Raw genomic sequence first — 12,033 nt, forward strand, 5'->3', positions numbered from 1 at the left:
TTTTGAGAAATTTTTCTAATTTCTTAAGTAAATAGTAATATGTTTTTGTTGTGGTAAAAGCATATGATTTCAAAAGAATAAAGTCTTTCAGAGAACATATTCTGAAGATTTGAATCTTCTGAAATTCATTGAAACTGTTTTGATAGTCCAGCATGTTTCGTACCCTGGTCAACCTTCCATGAAAACCTTAAACAAACATGTCTTCTGAACTTTTTAAATGTCTTGTTCTACAAGTGTCAACTAGGTCAAGTTAATTGAAAGTGTTATTTAGATCTATTGCTACTGGTTTTTGTGTATTTGTTCTATCATTTAGTAAGGAAGTGGTGAAAACATCTCTGAGTACTATCAAATTTTGCTTCATGAGTTTTTATAAAACTCATAAATACATATATAATGTAAAGGACACAAATATTTAGGATTTTTATATCTTCCTAGTGAACTTCCCTTTTACAATTTTGTAATATTATCTTTTATCTCTTGTAATAATCTTTGTGTTGAAGTTTATCTTGTCTTATATTGCTATAGCCGTGCCAGCTTTCTTATGCGTAGTATTGGCATGGTAAATCTTTTACTATTCTTTACTTTCAAACTATCTGTGTCATATATTTAAAATTTAAGTCTTTTATATAGCATAAAATTGGGTATTAGTTTTTTATCCAGTCTGAAAAAGTTTGCCTTTTAAATAAGGTATTTAATTAATTTACATTGAACATAATTATTGATATGACTGAATTTAATACTACTGTCTTGCTCTTGTTTTTAACTAATCCATTTTGTTTATATTCCTTTTTGCAAACCTCCTGCTTTATTTTTGGTAAATAAAGTAGCTTTTTAATGCTTTATTTTATTTCCTCTATTAGTTTCCTATCTATCTATCATCTATGTATGTATGTATGTATGTATGTATGTATGTATCTATCTATCTATCTATCTATCTATCTATCTATCTATCTATCTATCTAACTATCATCTATCTTTCTATCTATCTATATATCATCTATCTATCTATCATCTATCTTTCTATCTTTATATCATCATCATCATCATCTGTCTGTCTATCTATTGTCCATTTATTTATGATTGCTTTATAACTAAATTATGAATTTTAACTTATCAGAGTCTATTTAGAAACAATAATGTACCTCTTGACGTTTTATGACTTATACTTGACACTTTGCACTTCCTACCTTACCTTTTTCTCTTCTTTGTACCTGATTCTTCACATTCCATACTTTGAACTTCACCATATAAAATTTTTACAATATATAATTCCATTTATCTGGATCCCTTGTCTTTGCATGGTTAACTTCATATCTTTTCCTTCTTTATATGTTATAATCTACTCCCCCTTAAGTGTAGGCTCAGCTCCAGTGAGGGCCTTAGAAAACACATTGGGCTTTCTATAGATCAAAAATGAAAAAAGCATAAAGCCCAAACTATACAAGTTCATGTCAGTAGTCAAACTGCCTGCTAAAACAAGAACCTACACTCATCTACAAATATTAAATATTAAAAAATCCAGAATATGCAACCGATTATATGTAATGTCCAGCATTCATTTTTTTTTTTAAAAAAGAAGAGGTACAAAGAAACAGGAAAATATAATTCATAGAAAAAAAGAAAATATCAATAAGAACTGAACCTGAGATGATCCCATTGTTCACTTTCATAGACAAAGGCATCAAAGCAGCTTTGATAAATATAATTAAATTAATAAAAGATATGGTCATCAAAGAATAAATAGAGAATCTCAGCAGAAAAATTGAAACTATAAAAGAACCAAATAGGAATTGTAGAAATTAAAATTATAATAAAAGAAATAAAAAATTTATCAGATGAGTTTATCAGCAAATTGGATATAACAAAAGAGTTAATGAACTTGAAGAAAGAACAATAGAAATTATCCAATATGATAAACAGGGAAATCAAAAGACTTTGAAAAACAATGGAGCCTCAGAGACATGTAGGTCAATATAATATGATCTAGCATTAATGTAATGAGTAGCAGAGGAAAAAAGATAGAGTTTAGGGCAAAACATTTTAAAAGAAATAATGGCCCAAACTTGCCAAATTTAATATAAATCACCTCCGTACAGTTCCAATAACTTTGAAAAAAAAAAAAAGAACAAAAAAATCTACAATTAGCCTCTTAAGAGACATACATATAGACAACTATGATCAAACTACTTCAAGCCAAGATAAAGAGATATGCTTGAAAGCAGCCAGAGAAAAAAGTCACATTTCATACAGAGAAAAAAAAAAGAATATTCACTAATTTCTTAACAGAAATAATGGAGGACTAAAGACAATGTAATAATACCTTTAAAATGCTAAAAAGAAAAATGGCCATTTAGAATTATATATCCAGAGAAAATTTTCTTCAAAATTTTGTTGAATTGAAGACATTTTTAGATAAATGAAATCAGAGGATTCACAGACAGCAAAATTGTAATATAATAAATGCTAAAAATGTCATACAAGGTGAAGGGATATGAAAAACGGACACTCACATCCACACTAAGGAATGAAGAACACTCAAAATTATACAAAGCAGGTAGATGTAAAATATTATTTATTATTATTATTATTATTATTATTATTATTGTTATTGTTATTATTTTTTCTGTCTTCCATGTGGCTCTCATAGGGGCTTGGTTTTAGGTGTTGTTAGGGCAGGTCTAGAGTAGGTCTTACTCTAAGTCATGGTCCTTACTCGTTACATCTCTTGGGTCACAGCAAGATTCTAGGTAATTTAACAAAGGAGACATTTCCACTCTGGCTAGGCAGGGAATCAAATATCCCGATGTGGCTTTTCCTTGGCTTTGCTCAAACTCTAGTGTCTTTATTCTGCTTTCAGTGCCCTAGAAACTGCTATCTTATATGCCTTGAGAGGTCTTGTTCTGCACTTGTATACTTCTCTCAGCCACAGACTTATGGAGGCTCTCACTCTCTTTGAGGCTACCTCTCTACACAGCTATCCCTTCAGTGACTCACCACACACATTCCAGCATCTTTAGCTGCACTGATTTCTGATCTTTTTCTCCTCAGTTCAACAGGATTGGCCTGCTTTGAACAGATTGTAGTCAGGAAATCAGTCTCTGGGAAATCAAGAGATCCACCTCATAAACTTTGCTCATCTCTGGGATTATAGCCTTGGGTTACCTATGGTACACTCTCTGAAATCAATTCTTATGTTTTTAACCAGTATGAGTGTTCTATACAGTGGGAGAATTTATCTGGTACTACTTATTCCACTTTGGCTAGAAGTAGAACTAGCTGATTCCTAACTAAGACATCAATGATTAAGAGCACTGACTTTGGATTCTAACAGAAATGGGTTGTAGTGTCTAATCTGAAGACAAATTTGAACATCTTAGTTCTTCAGAGTCTCAGTTTCCCTATTTATAATTTGGAACTAATGTCTACCTCAAAACGTTATTGTAAGAAATTAATAAGGTAATATTAAGCGTATAGTAGAGAGTCAAAAAATATTATTTATTACTACTACTATACTTAATGTTCCTTAGTAAAATTATTCAGATATTTTGTAATTTTATACGTTGTCAAAATTTTGATCTTATTTCACATTAGAATGGAGGTCTGTAGAACTCAGTTTTCTGTAAATTAGTCCCATGTTTATAACCTTAATTATTTTAGGAAGTATATTTCTGTTTTAGAAAACATTTCTAAAAGAGCTTAAAGAATTCTCCATGGAAAGTAGATAACAACCTAATAATATGAAAAGAAAATGAATTTTAACAGGGTGAATTTCAACAAGAAGCACTAGCTAAAAGCTATGAAACATTATTGAAAATGGAAGAGATGAATGCTTTCAAGTTTTTAATTATCTGTACAGGAGTATGGACTTGTGGAAAGAGCGGTCAGATAGTGAGAACATAATTTATTTTCAATTTTGGAATGTGTTGTTTATCTTTGGAGAAGATTTACCATCTTAATAATGGTTGGTTTGTATTAACATTAAAATAAGTGTCCTCCCCCCCTGAAGCAACTGTTAATTATTAGCAAGAGGAATTTGCATTGCCAAAAAGCGTGCTAGCTACAAGGGAAGTCAACACAAGATTTACAATTTAAGATAATCCACATGTGGACAATTGTAAGAACTGATTATATTGCGATCATTCTACCTTATTAAAAAAGTATGACTCCTTAAAAATTTAATGGCTCATATATAAAAGAAATTGGAGCAGAATTATCTTGTTTGCAATTTACATAGAAATCAAAGGAAAAAGAAGTTACTAGCATTTATTGAATGTTCATTATGGGTCAGAGAAGGTGAACGTATTTTATATGTTAACTCATAAAACTACTTTTAGATATGTGTATAATTATTCCTGTTTTGCAGACAAGGATTAAAGACACTCTCCAGTTACACAGATGAGAAGTGATAAAATGTAGATATGAATTCAGGTGTGTTTAACTCTATAGTTCTTGTATTTTCCACTCCATCATCCTATCAGTTTTGAATAACAGGCAAATTTTACTTACCACAGACATTTTCTTCTTCAGGCCTTTTCCCAATAATGCAATCCCGTAGTTGGCGTAGTTTTTCCTAAATGAGGGAACAACCAGGAAACAGAAGTCAAGGTTTACAAATTTGTCGTGAATCAAGATGAAACATCAATAAGTATCACCAATACCACCATGACTACTTAGTACTAATTTGGCATTTACAATGTTCCAAGTGCTATCCTTGATATTTACTCAATATAACTCAATCCTTACAACTTTGTAAAGTAGATATAAAATGTCATCATCTCATTTTACACATATGGAAAATGAGATACAGAGAGGTTAAGTAACTTTCCCAAATCACACAGTTATAGATGATAGAGTTAGGATTGAAACTCAGAGCCCAATTATTTTGGGAGCTGTTTTACACATCTAACACCTGAGGGTTCTACAGTGGCTATATGGTATCCAAAAGCAGGAGGGTGACACAGTGTCGACTTGTTGCTGCTTGAGCCCATCTCCAGCCTCTGCAATCCTTCCCAAGAATTCTAATTTACTCTAACTAGAAACTCGGCAGCAAAAGATACAAGTCTGGATTTCCCTTCTCAGCTCATTTGTCATCTTTCTTTGCTTTCCAAATATTATACATTGGACACTATTATCTTTAACCACAGTTTAAAATAAGCTAAAAATCACTTTTATGAGAAAACCTAAGTGCAGCATTTTTCCTAAGGATTTCTCTTGAGACCTAGAAACCACATTTCCTAAATAGAGAGTTGTTTTCATCACCTTAAAGATCCTCTCCTAAGAGTGAAGCAAATATTCTTTTGGTACTCAGTGATTATGAGTAGGAGTGAGGAGCATGAAAGGCAGAGTTTTTACCTTCTCAACCATCTTGCCTTCAACTCTGGAGATTCTATGTAGATATTCATTATTCTAGAAACTTATTATTAACTCTATGTTTGTGCCATTTTCCCTGTCAATTTCCTAAGATAATGCCTCTATTAATAATAAGATAACTTTATAATTACCTCTGATAGATTCATTCTCATGGTACAAATGAATATTTTTTTTTTTGTAATCTACAAAAGTAATAATGAAAAGTATATGGGATTGTGTCCTGCGTATGTTAGGAAAAAGGAGAACATTAAATTTTCTGTTGTTTTGACTGTTGTCCAGGCCCTTAGGTTAAGAACTAAAAAAATACAGGGAACAAGCTCCTTGACATTGGTTTTGGCAATAATTTTTGGACCTGATACTCAAAAGCAAAAGTAACAAAAGCAAAAGTAAACAAGCATGAGTACATCAACCTGAAAAGCTTCTGCACAGTAAAAGAAACCATCAACAAAAGGTAACCTACAGAATGAGAGAAAATATTTGAAAATCAGATGTCCGATAAGAAGTTAATTTCCAAAATATATATAGAACTCATACAATTCATTAGCGAAAAATCAAACAATCTGGTTAAAAAATGGGCAGAGGCACTAAATAGACATTTTTCCAAAAAAGACATACAAATGACCAATAGGTACATGAAAAAGTTCTGAACATCACTAACTATCAGGGAAATTCAAATCAAAAGCACAACGAGCTATCACCTCATGTGCGTTAGAATGGCTATTGAAAAGACAGATAAGCAGATAACAAATGTTTATAGAAAAGGGAACCCTGGGCACTGTTGGGAATGTAAATTGGTGCAGCTACTATAGAAAATAGTATGTAGGTCCCTGGAAAACTGAAAATAGAAATACCATATGATCCAGCAATCCCACTGTGGAGTATATATCCAAAAGAAGTGAAAACAGGATATTGATGATATATCTGCACTCCCATGTTCACTGCAGCATTATTCACTTTAGCCAAGATATGGAAACAACCCAGGTGTTCATCAATGGGTGAACGGATAAAGAACATAGATATATACATAATGGAACACTGTTCAGCCATGAAGAAGAAGGAAATCCTGCCATTTGTGACAATATGGATGGAACTTGAGGGCATTAAGATCATCAGAAAAAGACAAATACTGTATGATATCACTCATACGTGGAATCTAACAACTTAAAAATAGAAACAGAGAGCAGAATGGTGGTTGCCAGGGACTGGGGGGTGGGAGAAAAGAAGAGATGTTGGTCAAAGTGTACAAACTTTCAGTTATAAGATAAATAAGTTCTGGGGCTCTAACGTGCAGCATGGTGATTATAGTAGACACTACTGTTATTATATACTTGAAAGTTGCTAAGTAAGCAGATATTAAATGTTCTCACCACAAAAAATAAATGGTAATTATGTGACACATGGGAATGTTAGCTAGCACTATGGTGGTGACCATTTTGCAATATATAAGTAAATCGACACTTTGAACTCCTTAAATTTACACAATGCTACATGTCAATTATATTTAAACAAAGATGAAAAAAAAAGTGGAAAAGGACTGACCGACACCTCAAACAATATTCAGAGTTACTAAACTTTTAGCTGTCACGGAAAGTAGCCTTAGTGCCTGTTTTTGCATTTACAGGTTAAATTTGTTTTGTTTTGTATCAACACTAACCATATTCATTATCCTATTGTCCCTAAATATTAGATAAGTAAAATCAGTCTTGAAGTAGTGAGTATGGACCATCTTAAATTCTTTCTAAAACAATATTGAATATAAATAAATACACAAACAAAATAGAAATACCCCAGGGTTTAATAAAACAACCAGCAAAATCTTTCCAAGAAAATATTTCGGTGGATTACTCTAAATTGTAAACGATTACTGAACAGTCTAAGAGGATACAATGCAACAAAATTTATATAATCTGGCATTGCTAGAAAAGTGATTTATACATCTGCACTTAAGCACATTATACCCATTTCAGGATAAGAGGGATGTTTGATGGCGATGGCATGGATTGAGAAGCAATGTAATTCTGAAGATGAACAGCGATCAGTTGCAGAACTCTACAATTAGCATTCTTTTGCATTTGTTTAGCAAAATAACTGCCCTTGCCTAGCACTGCAAAAATCTGGACCATGTCTAGTGACCAACCCACAGCCAGAGCTGCCCTTAGAGATAGGTGGTTCAAGGAGTCCTCTCAGATGTACTGGGAGAGTCCCCTCGCTTAAACTATCTCCTGCCTATAGGCCACATTGTTTAAATTTCACCATGAGGACTAACTTTTCTGTTGTTTAAAAATATTTTCCAAAGCATCGTTTTTAAATAAAAAAACGATTTCTTGGGAAAGATAGCACAGTGAGCTACTAATGATTATGTATACATTAGCCTAAGCCAGGTAATTAAATGTTTCATCAAATAGCTGCCTGACAACTGGTTTCTAAGGTCCTTGGGCTTTAAATGATGGGAAGACAAAAACTGTTGGAATGTTCTGAGAGTAGAAAGACCCATGAGATATGTAGAATGAGGCTCTGATACCCCTCAGTGACGAATGTCACAGAGTGTACATGGCATATTTTGTTTTCATTCTCATTTCTGAACCACCTACTTCAAATTACCTCTCAGGACATAAATTATATTTATAGAAGACAAGTCTAATTTATCTGAAGTTAATGCTCTTGGCGTCATTTCTCTACAGAATATATATATGTGTGTGTGTGTGTATATATATAAAGAGGAAGAGAAAATAATACTTATTACATTTTATTTAGTACTATTATTTGATAAGATTTCAATAATTTTCTTTTTTCTTTGTTTGGTCTACATTGGCCTACATAATATACTCTTTGGAATGCAGAGCCTGTGTTAGTATAAAGATGCTTCACCTTACTTTCAACAATAAAATTCATTAAACATTCACTACACTAAGGACAGCCTTGTAAGGAAGTTATGTATTAGCTCTGAAATGCTGGGTCCCAGCATTGAGTTCAACAATGGTTTGTTAAATAAAGTCTGGATACTTTCAAATTTTCAATTGTTTGTTTGAAAAACATCTTTGTGTTTGTGTGTGTGTGTGTGTGTGTGTGTGTGTGTGTGTGTGTGTCTATTTAAAAACAAAAAAATAGTTACCTGTATTTCTTATGTAGACTAAACATTTACAAAGAAGCTAGGAGCTCTGCAAGTGAGGGAATGTTTCAGAAACGACTGGGGTCAGCATTACCTGCTGAATCACTTCCAGGCCGGTCTTTCCTATCTGCCAGTGTTTAAACTTCTCTAGGGCTTGATCCACAGATAGTTTCCCATTCTTCACTTTCTCCTGCAGGAGGATGAGTTCTTTCTGTCCATCGGCCAGGTAGCTCCTCCTGGTGGAAAAGGCTTGATTCTCCATCCGAGCTCTGTCTGCAATATGAGGGGAGAGTATTTTAGCAAGAAGTCAATCTGTAACAACTGAATACAAAAAGCACTCTAAGAAATAAGCAGCTTGAGTTTCTCATTCTTACCAGTCTGTGAGTAGTTATAGAATAAATCATAGAAATTTTTTAATGAGTTTATTTCTAAGGATGGTTGTGCCTAGTACCTAGTGTTATGGGCAAAAAAGAGGTGTCTCATCACTGAAAAACATAAAGGGACAAGGAGAAAAAGAGCAGAAACAAAAATTCCGCATTGCACTAGCTGTGGGCACTGCCAATTGCATGTTCTTTTGTGAGGATTACTTTTAATAATGTGAGTAAAATACTTAGCACAGTGCCTGCCACATACTAGGCTAAATAAATGCTAACATTATTATTAATAATAAATATTTGTAGAATAACATAATCTCTTTAGCTCTGGGAAAAGAGATGTCAACCCGTATCCAAACGTTGTGAGAGGTTTAGAATTATTGAAAGTTTTTCCTGAAATATATAAAGTAAATAATTGCCGGTCATTTTGTAATAAATTGATTCCTTTTCAAAAGAGTATATTATTGAAGCATGCCGTGTATTATTTGCTCAGCAGAATGAAAACATTGGGTGGCCCAATTTCTCATGTGTGGCTGCTAATGCTACCCCAGAGACTGGCCTGAAGTATAGTGGTAATAAGTTGTAGACTGTGGGTGATTTCAGTGTTTTATTTGTGTCACATGGTGTTTAAAGACATACATGAACCCTCTGGATGCCTTTAGGGATGCTACATGCTCTCCTGGCTACTCCAATCCCTGTCACTCCTGATAGTCACTGGATGACATCTCACTTGTGCTACCTGCTTGGCTGCCAAACTCATTGGAGTCTGAACCTTCTCATTTATATAGTTCTATTAAGTCTAACATACTTACTGTATAATCTCAGGAGGGACTGGCAACTCAGCAGCAGCAGCACATGTCTTATGCACTGTCAGTTCTAAATATGTCTGACTCTAGAAGGAGAGAATAGGTAGTCCTGCTCAAGTGTGCTAAGGAGTTGTCCCTGGAGACATCACTTCTTACTGGAGTCCCTTCTTCAAGAAAGAAATAGGTCAACTAGACCATATCCAGAGAAGATGAGGACTGGGGAAATGGGGAGGGTATTCAAATTTTATAGTAATAAGGATTCTCGGATAGTGTTAGGATTGGCTAGTCTGGAAAAGAGACATTTCAAGTACCTGATAGCAAGTTTAAGTATGTGAAGGGGACTTGAGCCTCGGGACTGTCTTGGAATGACCTCTGATGTTGCTCACAGTTTTGAAGAGGATTCTAACAGGGAATCTTGGAACAGGGACAAAGAAAGGGTTCCTTTCTGGAAGATTCATATGCACATAAAACTGCTACATGGCCAATCATGCTGATTCCCATGGATGTTTCTTGGCTTACTTTTTCTCTTCAGAAGTCATATTCCCCCAGAACCAACAAGATGTCAACAGATTCTGTACTCTAAAGCTCTTCCTTCAGGGATGATGGAGCATGAAATCTCAGGGAAATTGGAGAAGCACAAGTCAGCCACAGGGCTCACTGGTTCAGCAGCCAAAAGCATAGATAACAATTGAGGTCTTGCTTCTTGCACCATTTGTTTTTTATTGGCCTCCACACACTGCAGTTCAATTCGTGAGGTGCAGTTTGCAGTAGAATTCTACCTGCTGTTCCTGCCACAGTGTGGAGGGTTAGCATCATCATTGAACAGATATGCCATTTAACTAGCACCTCACTTCCATCCTCTTTGCCTACGTGTGAATCTATTTTTATCTCAAGTAACCCATGCAGCTGAATTATCTGCTTTTGTAGAATTTATTGCAAGAAAAGTCTTCCCAGAAAACCATACCAGCTTTGGTTTTGCTATATGTTCAAGTTTAGCTGAATTCGAAAAATAATGAATCTTTTTAATAATATTCATTTCGATTACCCCTTCATATTTCAATTTTAGCTACTAAAATATAAGTAAGATGACTTTTATTTTGTAGGAAGAAAAGAGATTCCGTTTTGGGTGGTCGTGCAGAGAGAACAAAAGAACAAAATTTAGGAGCAGCAGCAGTTAGTTCTATGTATCGAATCCTGAAAATTAGACTAATTTTCCATACATCTGCTTTTACTTTTTTTCACACTAAAAAGACAAAAGGAAATTGCTTGATAAATTACTATTGGGCATGATAAGTTGCAAAGAAAAATGATTTAGGCACTCTACTATCTGTCTTCCTAAGGACAGACTAGTTAAACTGAAATGTGCAATTTTGGGTAGGGTGTGCAAAATTGATTATTGCATTTAGATTACTATTTATGGGGGATGGAAGGATTTTTTCTTTCTTCCTCAATCTTATATTTATTATTAGTTTATATTCAGAAGAATCAGTATGGGTTTAACATAATTTCATCAAAAAGCAACTGTACATATTGCAGATATGGTCTTGTAAAAGCTCTAAGACACACTATAGTATTTAAAGTTTTAGTTGCTTTGGATTATTTCTCGCTGTAAGATTTTTCATTTGAACAAATGTTGGTCATATAAAAATCAAGTAACCCATTGCGGTGAGTATATTAATCTATAGATTAGATAAGTAAGCAAATTGGGCTTTTTATTAAAATGCTACTTACTGAGTGGCTGGCTAGAAGAACATATTTTTACTGAAAAATTGAAAGGAAACAACTTGATTGCCCAACAATGAGATTTGAAATATGAAATATTTACTTAATAAACATTAGGAAGTCATTAAAATAACAACTAAAAAGACCATGTGGCAACATAGAAAGTGCTTATTATATAATGACAAGCACAAAAGCAGGAAACAAAATTGTATATACAGTACAATTTTAACATTATAAACATATATATAGTAAAGCATAAAAAGAAATTTTTACAGATGACACAAGTTGTTCTATTGTGTATTATCAGAAGTAAATAATTTCCAATTTTCTATAATAATACTATATATTGTTTTCAAAATAATAAAATTTTCTTCCACTTTGCTAATAGGTTTCCCCATGAAATATATGCCATTCTAAGCCATGCCAGATATTCTATACTATGCCTTATCCTACTGTACCATCTCACCAAATTATTTTGCGAGCAATTGGAAAGAACTTGTCAGTAATAGGACTTAAAGAAACAGTGACCAAGATTTAAATCTGAAGTTATTTTTTATGTTTCATAGAAAGGAATTAGGTAAATAAACTTAGGTCCACATGGGCAGATTAAGAGATATCTGGAGAACTGATTTATTTGTAAGTTCTAAGTTCT

At 33.5% G+C, this 12,033-nt stretch overlaps 1 protein-coding gene across 1 annotated transcript in view; it reads right to left on the reverse strand.

Annotated features, from left to right (window-relative positions):
* BANK1 (B cell scaffold protein with ankyrin repeats 1) overlaps nt 1-12,033 on the reverse strand; it is a 285,835-nt gene that overhangs the window by 5,956 nt on the left and 267,846 nt on the right. Inside the window, 2 exon segments of the mRNA XM_023531394.1 lie at nt 4,507-4,570; nt 8,574-8,752. Of these exon segments, the coding sequence (XP_023387162.1) occupies nt 4,507-4,570; nt 8,574-8,752 (243 nt within the window).

The sequence above is a fragment of the Pteropus vampyrus genome, unplaced genomic scaffold (genome assembly GCF_000151845.1).
Source record: "Pteropus vampyrus isolate Shadow unplaced genomic scaffold, Pvam_2.0 Scaffold67, whole genome shotgun sequence".
NCBI classification, from domain to species: Eukaryota; Metazoa; Chordata; class Mammalia; order Chiroptera; family Pteropodidae; genus Pteropus; species Pteropus vampyrus.